We start from the raw sequence: 20,431 nt of genomic DNA on the forward strand, positions 1-20,431 counted from the left end.
GGAATCGGACCATTTTTAAAATTACTTTTGATGTTATACTTAGGTACATAAAATAAGACAGTATATTTAACTTATTTTCGTGTAAATTATTTTATACGAATTAATAAGTCACTTACTTAAGATAGTTTTTAAGTTATTAACTTACTTAATTCTTACTAATTATCAGTTCAAATGTATAATCAAGGATGTACCTACTTACTTAAAGTATTTTTGAAGAAGAAAGGTTCGATCAACGATCGATCTAGTTGATAAAATTAATATAACAGCTATAGTTGCCTACGCTAAAACTTATAGTCCACTATGACCATATTATTAAACCAGTTGTCGCACGCGGAATCGCTTAGTGTTTTAAGGGTTGATCCTCAGGTGCTAGGCATGAAAAGCATATAGTACTCCTTTTGCGTTCAAACCAATTTAGTTCAGTGGCTTGGCCGTGAAAGAATAATAGACAGACAGTCAGACATAATAAATTTCGCATTTATATTATTAGTGTAGATTACAATATTATAAAAAAATATCGATTTAAAGCTAAGCAAGTATAGTGCCGTTTCATAAAATCGTGTTTTAGTCTAATATGGCATGATCGAGTTATTAACTTTAGGCCTAATTTTAAAAAACCTGTCTTACCAACGGGTAACAACGGATCGGACGTACTTCCTGTATAGAATAGATGAATAGAATGATACGAAGTTGACTCGTCAGAAGGCCCCAAATTGCCGAATAAAATTATAGTGTCTGTCAATTTTTTTAACCTTGACAACCTTCGGATAGCTCAAGGTCGAATACGAGATTAAAGCTGACTCAGGAATAAAAAAAAATTTAATATATAAAATAAAATAAAAATAATTTATTTCATTCAAAGCAGTAGGTACACTTGTATATATATCCCTACTTAATAATTACCTAAGTACTATAAGTAAACAAAATTCTAATTCTGTTTTTTTTTATTTGAATATTTGTGTCTTTAGCGAAATATCTATTGTATTAAAATATTTTATTTAAAGTTTTCATGTAGGAGTTTTGACGTAAAAATTCCAGAATTATGCTATGATTATTGGTAATTTGTTTAATGGCGCGATTGCTGTATAGCATTACACCCAGTGTATTATTTGATAAATAAATGAATACGATGATAACGAAAACGAGAGAGGGGGAAGGCACTTGTCTCATTCAACTTCAATCGACCTCGAGCTCAAGGCGCTTGAGACGCAGTCGGCAGTACCGTTGTAAATCAGCACGACACGAACTGTTTAACTACGCAAAAAAAATGTCCGATTTGAAGCGATTCACGCGAAAGGAAATCCTAAGCCGAAATACGAAGCAGGATGCAGTGTTTGTCATAGATAACGAAGTTTATGATGTCACACCATTTTTAGATGACCATCCCGGAGGACATGAGGTATTATTAAATGTAGCCGGCAAAGACGCCAGTGAGGATTTCGATGATGTAGGTCACAGTAGTGATGCTAAAGATATGATGAAGAAATATAAAATCGGTGAACTCGTCGACGAAGACAAGGTCGAATTAAAAAGACGTCAATACAACTGGGAAGATCATAGTAAAGAAGATTCCAATGTCAGTTTCTTAAGCTCGTGGAAGTTCCCCGTAGTTCTCGGTCTGGTAATGACTGTGCTTTATACGTATCTGTTCGGTTAACAAAGATTACACAACACAATAACAAGTTATCGACATTATCTTAGTGATCATCGAGTACTTTCCAAGCAGAACAAATTAAAGGCTCGTTAATAAAATAAAGACTTGTAGTGCGTGTTAATTTTGTATGTTAAGAGAATCGGGTTTAAGGCAAATTAGTTTTTAGTCAACCGTGGTACATAAAAAAGGGCGTTGAGTAATATATTTATATTTGTTGATTCTATTGTATCCACTTTTTTAAGCATTCTTTAATAAGAATATATTCTATTATAAATATATATGATGTCGTATGATATAACTTATGTATAGTTTTTAATCGATATTGGATGACAAGGTGACATGTCTGTTGGACTTTGCACTATCAGTAATGTAATATAGAGATGTTTAATATTGTATAATTCAAAACAATTTCAATTTACATATAAAATACACATATTTATTATTATTAATATTGTTTAATTTTTTTATTTTATAATAATTTTTTTATTGCACACTATATTTGCTTTTGAATTTGTGTTGACTTTCTTGTCTTCACTGCAAAAAAAAACTCAAATAATGGGCTTAAAATTATATTGGTATTTAAATTACACTAATAAATAAATAACTATTGTCATTTAAATATTTACACCTGTTCAATTAATTCGTATTCAATGCTTATAAAAGATACTGCATGGACTTGTTTATTTTAATAAGTAAGTACCTACTTGTCAATTTTAACGGTGAATAATTGTGCGTGTTATATTGTTAGGAATATATAATATTGAAAAAAAATTAAAATTGTCCTAAGATGCTTCTATTTGCCACACTTATCCATCCGTAGGAGTAGAATATTTAAATAAATATATCGATTTATTTATTGAATATATTAAATAATCGTTAAAATTGATTCATATAAACACTGACAAAAATCAGCTCTTTTAAAAAAGCTGCATATGTATAATAAAAGTGATGTCAGCTACACATTGTCATTGTCTTTGACGAAGAGTTTAGTGCCTTTATTTCTTCTCTGTTTGATATATATTTTTTTAATTTATTAATTTTATATGGATTTTTTTGACTAAAAACTTGGAAATCAAAGTGAAAAAAAATGTTCGAACCATACAATTTAACATATATACTTTAATAAAAAAAAATAAGAATAATTAAGGTCTAATTTCGAACACGAGGCGAACACTAAATATAAAATTTATAAGTGCAATTATTGTATTCGGCCCCAATTTGCCCGTGTAATTACTGTTTGTCACTCAATACTAACATTTAATTAATATTGTACGACCTACATTTTTATATATTTTTTAGTATTTATACAATAGAGTTTTATGTTGATAAATTACCCTTATAGGGTTTAGCTACGACAGCTGGTTTTTCTAGATATCTTGTCAGTTTGATTTTGTATTCGTTTGCTGCTACACTATAAAATTTCGCGCATTCCATTGCCTTTTCTCACACAAAAATAACGTTATCACTTTAATTAAATTTTAGTGCTAGGAACTTTACTTAAAGTAACAAGAGAAAGCCCAAAAAGCTATAACCTAACGGACCGATTTTTCTTTGACTGCCAATAATGTAGTGCTGTAATGTGCTGAATAGCGTAAGTCTGTCATGGTCAGAAGGATATTATCATCACCAAACAATAGAGAGCGGGACCCCAAGGTTTCATAATTTATTTATTATTATTATTTTACTCCTATTTGACGACCTCCGTGGTCGAGTAGTGTGTACACCGGTTTTCATGGGTACGCCACTCCGAGGTCCCGGGTTCGATTCCCGGCCGAGTCGATGTAGCAAAACTTCATTAGTTTTCTATGTTGTCTTGGGTCTGGGTGTTTGTGGTACCGTCGTTACTTCTGATTTCCATAACACAAGTGCTTTAGCTACTTATATTGGGATCAGAGTAATGTATGTGATGTTGTCCAATATTTATATTTATTTATTTATTTATTATTATACACTCGGGGAGAATTTTGTTAGCGAATAGGCTAGGATATACATCATATGTTACTCAATAAATCCAAACAAGGGCAAAGGTTTCCTCTTTTCTCAAAGAGAATTTAGGAACTTATTCCATCATGCTACTCCACAATTATCACTCGCAATATGCAGTTTCCTCTCGATGTTTTCCTTCATCACATTATAAATTCGAATACAATATATTTATAGCCTTTATTTCCAAACCCAATTTGCAATTTAAATATTGTTTCCTTTCGTCGTCGAATTATATAATACTAATGAAATGAAATTAATTAGATTCGATATATTTAACGTCAGAAATTCTAAAGATTTATAAATAGTAATAATCATATGAAAAAGGTCAGGTTAGTTTGGAAGCCCAGTGTTGGGTAAAGGCCTGCTCCATGTCTTTCCATTTTTGTGTCGCTCGCTATCCGCTGCCATGCCCTGCATATTTAATTATATTGTCTTCCCAACCGGCTACCTGTCTTCCGCGTGTTCGTTTTCCATCCCTAGGGTTCATGATCTTTTCACTTCATGTTCCGTCAGTGTTTCTAGCGGTGTGTCCTGCCCATCTCCAATTTAGTCTGCATACAGTTTCCACGACGTCTATTAATTGTTTCTTTTCTAATTTCGTTTGCTCTTATTCTGTCATTAAGCTTGAGCATGCTCTCTGGAATTCTCGCAATTCTTGAGCAACCTTTTTTGTTAAGGGCCAACATTGACATCCGTCGATTATTGTAGGTAGTATTGTGTTATCCATTAAAGATAAATTCGAATAGAGAACATCTAATAATAAGTATAATTAAAACGCAGTCTTCGGTTGAGATACATGTATTCTACCGTCTGGGCCATCTGATCAAATAGGTTTTTTTTTGTAACAGGTCATTACTATTCGAATGTCCTCTGCGGATATCGCTGCTCATGTAAACATAAGCCATAATCATATGAATAATAGATACATGTAGATACTTCTTATCTGTTCGCATATTGATATATGTACCCTTATCAGAGCAAAAGTGCTCGTAAACTTGCTAAGTGAGTAGGAAACAATTTAATATATTAAATAGTCGTCATAATTAATACACAGTAGATAATTATTGTCTTAAATATCATGTTTAATCAATTAATTACTTTAAAAAAAATGGTATGCTCCAAATAAGGTATACTTATATGTATGTATAAACAAATCGTAAATTAACATATTCCACGCGATTTGCTCAGAGCTCTATAATGCACTACAGACAGATCTTGACGTTTCTTAACATATCTTTATTTATCATGCAACGCCATTCCATTGCACAACTTATGTTCTATATAATTTTATTTCCGAAATTCCCGTTAACAACTACGCCAATGCTCAAAATGCACAATTTCACCGATTCATAATTAGTGATGGAATTAATTTATCCTTTAAAGTGTTCTCCTCGAGCACACTATAAAAGAAAAAAATCAGTGATTAATTATAAATATGTTTACAGTATGTGAGGAGGAGATAATAACTTTTTGTATTCTATATATTTGGTTACAGGTTTATTAAAATATGTTATGTTTCTTGAGCCTGTAGTTTTGCTGGGTCACTCACCCTTCAAACTGAAACCCAACAATACTTCCGCCAAAAAACAATACTTATATTGCTGTTTGGCCATCGAATATCTGATGAATGGGTGGTACCAAAACAGACGAGCTTGTAAAACCCTACTACCAAGTATTAAATATCTAATCAGTATCTATCCTTAAAACTTTCTTGTTAACAGGACGATAAAAGACTACGACGAACCTTATTAGGATTTTCGATATTATGCGGCTAAATCGAATACTATCAAAAAACATACAGACACAAAAAAAATCAATGCCGGGACAATAATTCTGTGTTATTAATATCACCCACACCACTTAGATGTCCGAAAATCCACAACAGCGCGATTTTTTAGACATTTTCTACCTCGCACAACCACTCTGTGGAACCAGCTTTCGCCGGCGGTTTTTCCGAACCGATACCACATGAGAACCTTCAAGAAAAGAGCGTACTCATTCCTAAAAGGCCGGCAACACATCTGCAAGCCCCCCGGTATTGCAGATGTCCATGGGCAGTGGTAATCGCTTTCAATCAGGTGAGCCTCCCGCGCGTTTGCCCCCTATAACATAAAAAAAAAATCAAAACCGTAATATTTCATGCTTATTAGTTTTCTTCTAGCCAGGGCGCCCTTATTTTGCATTAGAGTAGCCACTATTTTGCGAAATATTGAACCTGATGTTTATTTACCAAAAGATCTATACTTCACTCTCTTATTAAGAAAACAAATGAATGCAAGGCAAAAGTCTCAGTAAGAGTTATCGCTTATTTCGCGTCAATTGTTATTTTAATTTATTACGATAGAACACTGTCCCGCATCTTCTCCGCTGGTTGTAAACGTCGCCGGGAGTAAGAGGTTCTCTCTATCAATGTAAGTTATGACCTGAAACTTTAAACGAAAATAACATGACAGTTTCATAAAATTAGGATTTGAATCTGATAAAAAAAAAAAAAAAAAACTTACCATTCTTTTAAATGATTCATCATCCTCCAATACTTACGTATATATTTTAAAATTGTCAATGTGTAAATCACATTGTCCTTTATTAGATGGGTCTATGCCGGGGTACTCTATACATATATGTATATAGTAATAATCAGTATATGATGCTTCTACTTGCCACACTTATCCATCCGTAGGAGTAGAATATTTAAATAAATATATCGATTTCTTTATTGAATATATTAAATAATCGTTAAAATTGATTCATATAAAGACTTACAAAAATCACGTCTTTTTTAAAATCTGCATATGTAAAAATGTTCTGCAGTAGTACTTAACATTATTGGTAATTAATTTCAAAAGTAACAAGCTGGAACTAAATACAACAAAGATACTTATAATACGTCGCGTTAATCTAAAAAAAGGTATTTATCTTATCAATGCTCTTCGTTATCAAGGTTTTCTATGTTTGTTGTATTGTTTTTTACATATTTCATAAATACTCTTGCAAAATACGTATTACGTACACGAAGGTTAAGGCTATTAAAAGTCCGCTTATGTTACTTACCTGTCAGATAAGAATAATACCTCGTGCAAAACATATTTCTTAATAGCACTCAATAATAGATAACAGATAACTTATGTGAATCTTTATTTGTATTTTTGAGATTCCAGATCTATTTCATCGAGGTAGGTGTTAGACATTTGATGTCGTATTAAAATCAATTACAATATTAGCCGCTTGACCAAAATTTATATATCTTTCCTAGTCATCAATCAGTCTATGAGGAGGACGTAGCATCTGTATAGCTCGTAGGAGATATTATGATGCTCTAGTGTATGCTGTTAGTGCAATACCTGCGAGCTCTAATCACGCACATTCATAGTCTAATGAGACAACAATTCAATGAGACTGGAGAGGGTGGATGAATAATTAATTTCGTAACGTACACGACAAGACAGCTTCCTAAAACAGGGTCGCTATTGATTTGTTTTTGACTCCAAGGTCTTTGAATCGGCAGTCGTACAAGCTTGCGGTCAGTAGACTAACGAACGGTCAACTTAATGATGTCTGAGAGAAGTATCGTTGAAGAGTTGAAGTACTTCGCGAACAACTAAATTTCGAAGATTGTTATCTATTTGTATTTTCAGGCTTGAGTTATTGTGAGTTTTCTGTTAGGAATATGTCAAATCATTAAAAACATGTCAAATTATCTATGTCTAAATCTTACTGTCTTTGATTACTTCAGTAGTAGCTGAAGTAGTTGTATCTACTATTATATTTGACAGTACGCCAGAAGACTGTATGGGGCGGATCTATATCGGATAGGTAGCTATGTTGTAATAATTACGTACATAATTAGTTAATTAGGTGAGTTAATTACTCAAACCTTAGAAGCTATTGTACCGCCAACAATAATACAAATTTTGTAAAAAAAGTTATTTTCTATTGATAATAAGTTGATAATGAGTATGTAGGATTGACATAATAATTTCATACGACCATCGATGACGATATCCAGAGACGCGCTCTGAGTAAGTCAAACAAAATACTTCTTACGTATGTAGGTATGTATAGTGCGAGATCAACAAACGTAAAAGTTGCTTTTTCGTCACGCTCTTACAGAATCATCAGATGATACTGAAGTTGAGTGTTGGTTTTTATTAGAAAATCCTAAGATTATTATTTATTAAATAATAATTTATTAGATACCATACAGAAAATGCCAAAAGTATAAATATACTATAGGACTCTGTTAAGACGTGCAGCTTACTCTACAATTCTGGTCTGTTGCACCAACAGGGTAAGTACTTATCAGAATATAATCTGATTCGTACCTACTTCCAATGAGCTGGATTAACCATTTTAGTGCCTTTAAACTTTCTAACTTCATAAAAATATATATTTTCTACGCAAAACAAAAGTAAATTTTATCTATAATTATGACTAATTTTAAAATGAAAGTGTGCCATCAAGTTATAAACATAGGAGAAATATTTATTTTCAATAATAAATTTTTCATAAACATTAAATTTGCTGCTGTATAATTTGGCTCTGCTCGTACAAAATCCATTACCGCAGATTAATAAGTTGAATATTAAATACAGATTACAAGAAAATTAAATTGCCCGGATATGATTGGCGAGATAAAAACTAAGGTGTCTAATTACCTAGGTACCTAATTATGTTAGATAATGCACATGTATTCAAAAATGTAATTTTCATAACATTTTTTACGCTAATCTGAATTGCCTGTCGGCAATTATGTAAAAAATCATTACGTAAAAAATATTAACTATGTATTTTAATACATACTTCCTCAGTGTTTATGCGGAATGGTGAGGAATTTTCTGAATACATTGATCAAATTATTTGATTTAGTGTTTGAATAATATTTGAATGCGGAAATTAAATTATTTAAAAAAAAACATATGTAGATTAAAAACATATGTAAATTACAAGATATATACAGGGTTATTGGTAATTCAACGTATTCCCGTTAGGAGGTGATAGGGGTGATTATTTGCGATAATTTTAACCCCCATATGCATTTGAGTTACCACGTTTTTTAGATTTTTTCAAAATAAGTCAGAAATGCAACTTCAAAAATTTATTTCAAAAAAAGTATCAATTATAATCTATTTTTTTCTTCTGATTTATAAAAACGAATAAACACTGGTTATTTGTCAATATTAAAACTATTATTATCGTTCCAAATTTTAAAATGCGAGACGGAAAAATATATTTTTTCAATTTTTTGCCACAAAAATGCCTTTAAAACAAAAAAAATCGTTATGAAACTTGTACTGCAGATTATTTTAAAAACATAACGGAAAAAATCTAAAAAACGTGATAACTCAAAAATGGTTCACTTTTGCATCATGCATATGGGGGTTAAAATTATCGCAAATAATCACCCCTGTCACCTCCTACCGGGAATACGTCGAATTACCAATAACCCTGTATATTACATTGCAGTTGTTTTTTCTCGTCAGAATCAGGAAGTTATTTCAGAAATCTGTATTGTTGGAACCCATTCATGCAGAGTGTGCAACCAGTACCCTGGCGCCCTCTAGTAGGAGCGGGGTCAAAATGGAATACTTACAGTTATATTTTCAAACGGATATTCGGGTGCAAACAGTGTAATTTTAAATAATATCGGAAAGCAAAAAGTGTTTTTTTAAGGGGTTTGAGATGGTCTAATTACCCTCCTTAGGGCTGAATTGTATTTTTATCATACTTGTGCGAAAAATTCAATTTAATCCAAACGGGAATAGGCGGAAAAGTCAACATTTCGTAAGCGTATGACGAAAAAGTTATTGTGTAGATAAAGACGCAACTTGTGGTGGCCGCGCCTTGCTTTGCTACCGCGCGCCCGGCATCGGCCGTCACACGGGCGCAGGGTCTTTGAGAGCGCCGATGCCGCGAGCGATCCATCTTTGGAGGTGTCACACCGGGTCTAAGAGGGCGCTCGGCGCCGTGTGCGCCCTATACCTTGCACTATAGGTAGAGCCGCCTCTGCATTAATTGACAGGCACCAGAGCTCTGACCCTGATCCGTCTCCTGTAAATCTAACCTACCACCAAGAATACTCTCACCTAAGTCCCATTGTAAGGCTTAAATATTTGGTTTACTAACATTAACTATAAAATTCAATGTAGGTACATAATTAGTTTTATCTTTTACATATTTGTTTCATTGAAATGAACAAAATATGGTAGCGTATAGTATTTATAGTATGTACAAAACATATACTCAACGTTAAAAAGAACATAATCATTTCAAGCATTTTTCATTTGGATCTGAAGAAAAACAATGAAACATTTTACTACCAAAACAATCCACAAAGATTTATTCCGTAAGTGTTAGTAGTAAAGTATTTAAACTGTAAAACAAAATATGGCCAATGAATGAAATTAATTTTTAATTGAACTTCAAGATCTTCAACAGAATAAATCTGCTGCTGAGTTTAACCTTGTCGCTTATATAATTAAATATAATGTTATTCGAATAGATATTGTAAGAAACAATCTTCTTAAAAAAACAATTAGCTTCAGTGTCGATACTGTGCAGGCTAGTAGTAGTAATAGTATTTATAATATATTAACATTACCTATAATCATCTTATTATTATTTCTTGGTTTTGTATTTTTTTTACCAACAAATGATTTGGTGGTCACATACTTGACATACTTTTCTTTAATCCTTCAATCTCTGCCTGCCTGCCTGTCTGCCTAACATGTTTGTCATAAATAAATTATATAACTAATAAATATTTAAAAATAGTTACATCTTCTACTATACAAAAATTTTTTGCCTCAAATAAAATATATGGTAAAAATAAAACAAATCATTTAAGAAAAAAAACTATATTAACGTGATAATTTATGTTGCAACGTCATATACATACAATTATTATTATATATGCCGATTCAATTTTAACATAAATCTGATACAAGTTAAATTTAATTAAGTTAGCAGTTGTGCCAAGCTAAGGTATAAAATTTTGGTTAAAGTAAGCCACTTATTATTTGGAATTTTTAAAGACGAATAAATGGGTATCGATTTGCATGGCATTAAAATTAAATAAAAGATCTTCGGTTTTTTATTTCTTTCTCGTAAAATATTAAACAAATTGTATTATAAGGTGATATCAGACTGAAGACGAACGAACGAAAAATACGTTTTAAATATTGCTATTATTAAAAATTCAGATAGGCTGAATATGTTTTAAACAAGTCTATTTATAATCTTCACGATCGATACTAAAAAAAACACATAAACCTTTATTTTTTATAATATGGCAAATATGCTTCGATAGAAAATAATTAAAAAAATATTCAAATTGAATTTATTAATTCCAATAAAAGCGATCGTCTAGTGTTAAAAACGTATATTAAGAGAGTTTCCCAAACTTAAAACAAAGCTTATATAAATAGCTACAAATAACAATAGTTAATTTTCATAACCACAAACGCAACCTCATCACACACGACACATCTTAACGCTTAAAAAAAAACAATAAATACAAACTACAACATTGAACAAATCTTATTGTATACAAAATGATGAAAATAAATCCATGAAAATTCTATAATTTGCTTCATACATTGTACACAATTCAAGGGAAAAACAAAATTGTATAAATTGTCGTTTTTAACTTAATTATCAACAATAAAACATTATTTTATTATGCACATTTTGTTATTGCTGTTTTTACGTCTTGTCAGATTTAAATCAGACGTTTAACATTTACAGGGACAGTACACACGACACTATAGCTGACATTGTTAAGACGTCTAAAGGCGTTTATTGTCCCAGAAAGCGTTAAAAATAAAAACATTTAAGTACCGTAAGATAATCGTGTGAATCTTAGTAGATAAAGTTCATTCAATATTCGATTTCCAGCAACATTATATTTAATATCAACATTATTAACATTTAACCCAGTTACACGGCAATAGAAGAGGGTTGAAAGAGAGGGGAGACCACGAATGTTTATGTGAACTATCAGTGTAAGTGGGCTGAATGTAAACATGATATACAAGAAAAAAAAAAAAAACAATAAATGCGAAACATTGGCGCGAATTCTTTTGTAAAATATGTCTTAACTTATTTGACATTAAAGACTCGCCCTTCTTTATACAGACTTTTATTTCACGTGTCAATATTGAAATTATTGAATACATGTTTTTGTGGCTGGCTACACTGCACACTAATTTGTATCAGTAAACCAAATAGCATTAATTTTAATAAATTGCTTAACTAAAAGTTTGTTTTTGAAAAGGTTATTCGGCTTTATAAATATGATTGAAAAAGAAAGAGTCCCGTCAAGTAAGTTAAGACATCGTGTACAAGTAAACCACCGGCATCAATACAACAGGCAGATGTTTATTAGTTGATACAACTTTATTTATTTACCGATTGAACTAGGAATGTGCAATTAACAAATTTTGTTCATATCCCTCGATGTTATCAACCTAATTTGCCATTTCAGTCTTTCAATTTATATATATTTGTAAATACATATTCGCAATATACATAATATATAGTTAATTTTTTTTTTATTTTAAATTTGCAACAACATTTTTTAGTATAATACATTTCATTTAAAATGGTCACTGAGGCCTCATGTCTTCATTGGTGTATAATGTATTCATTATCGCTCCTTTAAAGACAAAACACGATCAACTAAATCTTTCGAAGACTGTTTTACTATAAAAAAATATGTCAATAAATAAATATACCTACACATATGAACTTAAAACAGGACTTAAGGCGTCATATACATTAATTCAATTTTAAAACACCGTAAACCTAATTTATACTCTTCTATTACATTTAACGGTTTCATTTAAAAAGTTTAACTAATCAATACGTTTACCTATAAAACGTTTAAGAGTTTTATCTTTAAAGGCGCGTTATTTTACAAAATAATAACAAAATCAATTCATTTATATTACTTTTCACGACATCAATTACGTATACAGTATGCAAAGTGTAAAAATAATTTTCTAACAATTATATATATACAGCTTTATCGGTTATTTATATCACATGTTTAAAAAGATCTTGCTTTGTATACATAATATACTTTAAACATGAAACCTTAGCAACCGACGTCTTGTATAGGCAGAGTATAATTATATATATATATATATATATATTTATATGTATGTATTTTTAATATTAAATAAAGCGTAATACAACCTGCTGTGTGAACAAAGCGGCAAATCAAAAATTGTTATTTTATTAAAAATAATTTGTTATTATTAAGCAAAATTATAAGTACAATTAGATTGTATTGTTTTTTAAATAACAAGTTGTACAAGAAAAATGTGTATTTCTCTCTTTTTTGCATTCTAAAGTACATATTTCATTTTCAAACATGTTTCATTTTGTAACGTTCCTCGATAATTTAAAAATAACGGCGCGACTTAATGACGATAATGATAGTGACGTTTTTTTGGCTTGTCTCGAATTTAAGCGTAATCCATTGTGCTTGGCTATTAAAAAAAGTCCAAGAAATATTTTATATTTTTGATTACCCTGATGTTTTGTTTCGTAGTCGTTTTTAATTTAAGTTTAATGTGCTTGCATTTTTGTTTATTCATCTGACATAACCTTAAAATGACCAAACGATGAGATGTTAAAGGCTCGAACAAAAAGCGGACTCATCTTACCGCGTGTACGTTTCAAAAGATAGAATGTTTTTAGTTTGCTCGGGGCCTTACGCAAACGCGATTTTGAAACAATGCACTTGTAGTACATACGAGTGTTTCTCATTGGGAACAGGCCGAGGTCATTTTTTTTAATTAAACGAGTTCGATTGTATTCATACGACTTTTGTCACTTAAACCCATTTAAGGCAAAGGTGCAGCTATAGTGTTTTTCATTATAGCTGAGAATTGACTACAAAAGTGATATTTCACAAAAATACCTTTTTATTTCGACATTTGTACCATTCATGTATATACTTAAAAAAAAAAAAGAAAAAGATGTTATTTTTATTACGTACATTTTGTACCTTACTTCTTAAATCATAAGTATTAAAATATTTGCTTAAAGATCTGCTTCGTAATGTTTTATTTCATATAGAAATGCTATTATACGATTGAAATATAGAGCATTCAACTATATACTTTATATATTTAGTATACGTGGTACGATATATATGAAGTTTGGAAATGTGATTAGTATTTAATGTGTAATTGTAATATTTTAAATAAGAAGCATTATTTTTTTTACAATTTTTGAATTACCGTTTGTATCCTAGCAGGACGGAACAAGTGTAAAATACTTGTTTTATTCTGTGAAAATAAAATTAAGTAGTACCTTACTAGATTAACCAAACAAATGTAATGTTGTTTAAATTATCACGAGTAAACAGGGTGAGAACATCTCGCAATGTAGATTGTGTTGGAGATTTCAATGGGACTATTACGTAGGACCGTAAAGACCATATAAAGACGAACAAAGCAACTGTTTGTTTTCTATCAAATATTGTTGCAATCGTTGCGATTGCAACAATATCACAATAACATCTGAATTAAACTTACACCCATCAAGTATTTTCTTCTACGTAATCCCATATAATAGAATCTGTATGAAATTAATTCTAAATAATTCAAGCAGTTTTAACGTATTTCAGTCGCCGTGTCAACAGCCTCACATGCGAGGTACGAGTGAAAATATTGCTTACTTCCAGACTTCACCTATTAAGAGTTTAATCAATAAAAAAACTTACTTTAGCTATTGGACACGCGTGATATATAATATACTGAAGGAGCTTGATATCTAAATAGCACTCTCCATACAGCTGTAAGAAGAATATTTATCATAAGATGTACTAATATCAAGGTGTATTGATACGCAATGAATGTAACTTTGAAATCTTGTAAGTAAAAATTGTATGATTTACAAATTGCAATAACAGTCATATTTGTTTGGTTAACCCATCGATAGTCACTGCCGGTTAAGTTTATTGGTCTTTCTTGTCGTCGGGACTGCTGGTTGAATTGTCGGTTTCCTCTGGCTCCTCGTCTGAATAGTTCGTCGGCTCTTCTCCAGGTTTAAGTAATCTACCCACGAGGTCATATTTCTCTGAAATTCAAAGAGATCCTTTTAATCATTGTTTTTTTGTATAATCTTTTTTCATTTAATTTTAAAGAAGTTTTGACTTTTTTAATTGATTTTATTAAAATGTTATGTAATATACGTGATTAAAATATTCAACCAATTATATTACTAAAGTTATTATCTGTTACTAAAAATTTACTTCGGGCTAGATAGGGCTTTGAAAAGCCACTCATCACATATTCTACTGCCAAACAACAATATATTGTTGTTCCAGTTTGAACGGTGAGTTAGCCAGTGTAACGATAGGCACGTGTCATACCATCTTAGTTCCCAAAGTTAATAGCGCATTGGTGTTATGAAGAATGGTTCATATTTCTTATGGCGTCAATGTCCACTCATTGTAGTATGTGGCTCATGTAGAAAATAGGTGAACTATGACGCTGCTTTATGAATAAAATAATGTTTCAATACGTTGACATGGCTATCGGTGTCTAAAACTTAGGACATACATTGCAACATTGTACTAGAAAACTGTTGCAATAAAAATAGTTCGTATCCAAAAACTCCGTCATAAAATGTCTATATATATGTCTAACTTCTAAGGTACACCTCATAATATTTTTATCTATTAAAAATTAGTTAAAAACGAAGTCAGTTTTCCCATTCATTATTAATATAGTTATTCAATATATTATTTACCTTAGGCATTTAATACTTCAGAAGGTATTATAATTTTACAAATTATGTGCAACGAAAAAAATCGTTAGCTGCGAATTATTTTATTAGTACAGCAATTTATCCGACCAGCCGTGGTCGGATAAATTGCTGTACTAATAAAATTTTGACCTTGGGCGTTGAAATTATCCAAATTTGCATCTATAAGCCGTGACACACACTTTTATATGTTACTTATTATTATTATTGATAATGCTCATTAATGATATATGTATTTACAATAGTAAATAAATAGATCTTATAAAAAATCATTTTATTATTAAATATTATCATTTTAATATATGTATATTAAAAATTTTTTTAGTCGTTTTGCAATTTATTTTATCACCGTTATACAAATAATTACTATAATATATTAAGCATATTAAACGTACAAAAAAGATAATAGTCTTCAATTAAGATTAAAGAAGAAAAAAAAACAAGGATGATCCATAATACAATTAAGTTTTTTAGATAAGCTAATCAATGAAACAAGTGATAAAAGTTTAATGCTAAGGAAAAAAAAATACAATAAAGTAATTATCAAGAGACATTAAACTTATTTACAGAAGTAAATTACACGATAACCCCGCGGTCATACGTACAATACGAAATGTATCGGAATGGAGAGTACGTTACAGTTCAACATAGGTATTCCTTATATGGAATGTGCAGTCAAGGACCAGTAGCGAGCTGCGGTGATTAAGTAACAATTTTCGCTCGCGTACATTTATACGTGTACCAAATTAACGCGTACGAGATAATTTTAAGTTAATTTTCTCAAAATTAAAATACTCTTTATTCAAGTATGTGCATAAAAAACACTTTTGAATCGTCACGTTACAGTTTAAATGTTAGGAGAAGAACCGGCAAGAAACTCAGTAGTCACTTTCTTTCGCAATTTTGATTTCTTCCGCGGATGACAGGCGAGACGTCATAAACTAGGGATTTCATGTGACCCCAAATATAGAAATAAAAAAAATAATAAAAAAAGTATTTAAATAATATCGTCTTCCATCTCGCATTTTTAAATTTCCGATAATTATTGTTTAAATATTGAAAAATATCCAGTGTTTAATCGTTTTTATAAATCAGAAGAAAAAAATAAATTTTAATTTTTGAAGTTGCATTTTTGACTTATTTTGAAAAAAATGGTCCACTTTTGCATTATGCATATGGGGGTTAAAATTATCGCAAATAATCACCCCTATCACCTCCTAACGGGAATACGTCGAATTACCAATAACCCTGTATATAACCTATAGATACCAATCATAATAGGATTAAAGAAAAATAAAAAGAAAAACTTTTTTCATTAATTTGAAAATATATCATTGGTCGAGATCTTGACGACGTGAATAATCTATGGTATCAATTATGGATTAGTGAAAAAAATGGGGTAATATTGTTCCGAACTTTTAATCGAACTATGGAAGTAAAATATAAGTTAATACTTCCATAGTGGAATCGTTTTGTTTTATAACTAAAGATACATATTAATCAAGAAATGCCAAAAATCACAAAGCAGAGCTATTAGCAAACCGAATGGAATATGTAAATCTAAAGTTTGTTTGTTGTTTATTTTAATAGGTATTCTGACACGAGAGTTCTTGGCCTAAAAAAGGTACTTATGACTTATTCAAACGTATATTTTAAGTTGTGTTTCGAAAAAAATACGAGAAAAGTTGAAAAACGAGTACCTTTACGCATATTGTTTAAAGTACACGCAGTTGGCCGTGACAGCTCAACTTTCACGAAATATAATACAAATTTAAATTCAACTATACGTGTGAAACTGAGACCTAGTTAAGATATTACATATGCCACTTTTAGTTATAAATATTTGATACTTTCCATGTTAAGTTCAAAAATAATGGCGACGATTTTGTAATAAACGGCAATCATAAGTATCTGCAAAATTGTTTGGAGTATTATTATCATAAGCAACAATACGAATTTACTAAATTAATAAGAAATCGCCTTCGCTCTAATTTTATTGGTTGGTTGGTTGGTCAGGTGTTATGTGTGTGTGCCCTATGTCCTGTCTTTGAGTTCAAGCTTGATTTATAGCAAATTTAATCAAATTCGGTTAGTTGTTTGGCCGTGAACAGACGGACAGAGAGAGTTACTTTCGCATTTATAATATTAGTACGTATAGATTATGATTTATAAACAATTATAAGTATAGAAATAATTTTAATATACAATAAATACTGTAAGTTGTCGCCGGACCGAAAGTTTTAAACATCAATACATATTATAAAACAACCGACGCGCCTATGTGTGTGAAAGCGATAAACTCAAGAACTACTGAACAATTGAGGTTTAGGTATATAATTCATAAGGGAGTTTCGGCTGAAATATTAATAAAAACGGCGTTCAGGCTGCGTTACGGTGTGTATATTGACGCTTGGACAGTTGATCAAATGGGCATTACGTCTAACAATTTTTATACTCATTTATTCATTTTAAAATAAAATAAATTGATATTAACACATTAGAGAACATTCGCTTTTGTCTAGATTTAAACAACACATACACAAAATATCACCTGCTATGTTCATGGCCATATGGCACACGAGAATAAACCCATATTCTCTCTCTCTCTGGTGGAAATTTTATTTTTTTGACATGCCTTCCATTAACATATCAATAGATATGTTAATAACATATCTTTGGGGTCCCTCCCGTTACCTCACGGGATCCCAATGCTTCGTATCACCAGTAACATTAACAAGAAAAAACAGATGTACAGTAGAAGCCTATTGAGGCCCAGGACATGTGCCCCGCTTACCCTTATGGTATGGAATGGTTCGTTACCTTGTTTTCGCCGTTGTGCCTACACAACGGTCGGTCGGTACGGTCAGGTAAGGTCAGTTAGCAAGTTTTTCTGTTAAGTAATGCCATTGCGTACTAAATTATTATTTATTATTTGTTAAAAGCACATGTTCCCACACAGCCATAGTTATACTGACCAACTACACTGACACTATATTGATATTCAGTTAACTACTTGATGCAGGATTTGCGGTATAAACGCGATCTCGACGCCGCTTCCATGCGGTTTGATATTTGCGTATTATACACACAATATTGTGGTTCGGTAACGGGTCAGCTGCGGCGCCTTATACGCGACAACTAAATCTGCACTATCTTATTTCAGTAAATAAGGTCATTTTCTATTGACAAAATATCTTATGTTTAAGATTAATATGTATTTTTAAAAGTATACATAATATCGATATTTTATACAAAAATGTTGATGCCCTTGGTTGACTATCTTATCTTGAAGTGCACCAATGCAGTGTAAAGATTTAACAGGTAAATAAAACTTTATCAAACATTTTATCAAGTAACATAATCTGTTCATGATTTTGGTTCTAATTATGTGCTATTTGTCCGGTCTACAAACTACAATCTATATAATATAGAGCTGTATTTATACTACAATAAATTGATAATGTATAATATTAGTTATCATTTATATATGCATAAACAGAGCATTATTGGCTTTGATTTCTTACCTTGTATTTTCCTGATCCAAATAAACTTATTGACATTAATATAATCTGATTTGTTTCGATTGAATTAAGTTGCCAATAACAAATAATAAAATTAAAACAAATTTATTTCAAAATGTGTTGAAATTCTAGTAGTATGATGTGTTATAATAATGTGTTATAATGTTCTTAATCTCACCTCTAAATTGAGCTTCCCACTCCTTAACAGATTCCATCTGCATAGAATTAAGGTCACTGAGGTCATCATACTCTTTATCTGTCGATGTCACAGAGAACGTAGCTAAGCCTCGTGATGCATCTTTCCCCCCAAAAACTGCATATGGACCACCTAAAGCATATATGAACATTAAATAATTAAAATGGCATGAGGTTATAAAATAAAACTATAACTTTTAAAACTTTATTTTAAATATTTTAAACATTATCTTTACTATATTTTTTGTTATGCTAATTAAGGTATTATGTTACATAACTCATTAAGATTCTTAAGATTTGCTAAAATAATTTTATTGATAGAATAAAGAAGCAGTTCATCAATATGCATTATTTAGAATAATAAATAATTTAACCAACTGCGCCAATACTATAACAAAATGGTTCATGTGTAATGCATCACAACATCACGAATACATAAACACTGAGTCACAAAGTCGACGCTATTAATAAACAGATGCACTCACCGGGTCCGTAGAAGCGGCGTCCTCGCGTCACATCGAATATCCACCCGTTTACCGCCACCAGAACCCGACCATCGGTCTGTGTGCCGTCGTATTGCCGCAGTTCTGCTACTGTCATGTCTTTTCTAATTTTTGGAAGCTCCGGCGTCGGTGGTTCCACGTACACTTTTCCGAACTTGCTTCTAAATATTTTATACACCAATACAACAATAATCACAGTTAACAGCAAATTTACCGGACTATATAAAATTTCATATATGAAACTAGAATTAGGTGTAGCAGTCTCCGTTTCTATCGTTTTAGTCTCAGGCGCCGATGCCATTTTAACAAAGAATCAAAAAACTTATATTATGAAACACTAGTTATTTTATTTATGTACAAATTATATAAAACTAGCTCGCCGCTTAGTTGATTTTGTCTGAAAAATAATCAAGTCACTGACGTCAGCGTTCGTTCAGACAGCGACAAATGCGACAATTATAAAATGTTACCACATTTACCTATAATAATCTATTTAAAACAAATGTGAATTTAATTGCAGGTTTTGCCCTTATAGTAGACTAAACTATGAAATATGTAAAGAAAAATCATTTATTATAACCACTTTTTATATCTATCGAAATCAATGAAACCACCATATTATTATATTTCGCCATGATTGCTAAATAAGTTACATATTTTGTAATCCTACTAATTATAAAATAATTTTGAAACAACTTTTTTCAGCTAAACGGACGTGGGAGAGTGATAACGCTTTAAAATCCCAGTGAAATATGATATAAATAAAAAAAAATGAAGTAGTTATTCTTTTCTCT

At 31.0% G+C, this 20,431-nt stretch overlaps 2 protein-coding genes across 2 annotated transcripts; one reads left to right on the forward strand and one right to left on the reverse strand.

The window, feature by feature from the left end:
- The first annotated feature begins 1,267 nt into the window (after positions 1 to 1,267).
- LOC113397573 (cytochrome b5-like) lies at positions 1,268 to 9,631 on the forward strand. Its single transcript, XM_026635988.2, has 2 exons — positions 1,268 to 1,616; positions 9,453 to 9,631. Exons 1-2 carry the CDS (start codon positions 1,268 to 1,270, stop codon positions 9,629 to 9,631), a joined length of 528 nt encoding a protein of 175 aa, XP_026491773.2.
- Positions 9,632 to 14,506: 4,875 nt separating this feature from the next.
- On the reverse strand, positions 14,507 to 20,081 carry LOC113397572 (membrane-associated progesterone receptor component 1). Its single transcript, XM_026635986.2, has 3 exons — positions 19,620 to 20,081; positions 19,118 to 19,267; positions 14,507 to 14,728 (listed from the first exon to the last, which is right to left on the reverse strand). Exons 1-3 carry the CDS (start codon positions 19,936 to 19,938, stop codon positions 14,607 to 14,609), a joined length of 591 nt encoding a protein of 196 aa, XP_026491771.1. The 5' UTR covers positions 19,939 to 20,081; the 3' UTR covers positions 14,507 to 14,606.
- Between the last annotated feature and the right edge of the window lie 350 nt (positions 20,082 to 20,431).

This window comes from Vanessa tameamea, chromosome 3 (genome assembly GCF_037043105.1).
Source record: "Vanessa tameamea isolate UH-Manoa-2023 chromosome 3, ilVanTame1 primary haplotype, whole genome shotgun sequence".
Lineage (NCBI taxonomy): Eukaryota > Metazoa > Arthropoda > Insecta > Lepidoptera > Nymphalidae > Vanessa > Vanessa tameamea.

Bases quoted from the DNA above. Each gene is read 5' to 3' on its own strand.
- LOC113397573 (XM_026635988.2), top strand. From the start codon at position 1,268: ATGTCCGATTTGAAGCGATTCACGCGAAAGGAAATCCTAAGCCGAAAT. The intron at 1,617-9,452 runs GTCTGGTAATGA...GTTATTGTGTAG, and splicing joins GAAGTTCCCCGTAGTTCTCG to ATAAAGACGCAACTTGTGGT.
- LOC113397572 (XM_026635986.2), bottom strand. From the start codon at position 19,938: ATGGCATCGGCGCCTGAGACTAAAACGATAGAAACGGAGACTGCTACA. The intron at 19,268-19,619 runs GTGAGTGCATCT...TATATGCTTTAG, and splicing joins ACGCCGCTTCTACGGACCCG to GTGGTCCATATGCAGTTTTT. The intron at 14,729-19,117 runs GTGAGATTAAGA...TTTGAATTTCAG, and splicing joins GTGGGAAGCTCAATTTAGAG to AGAAATATGACCTCGTGGGT.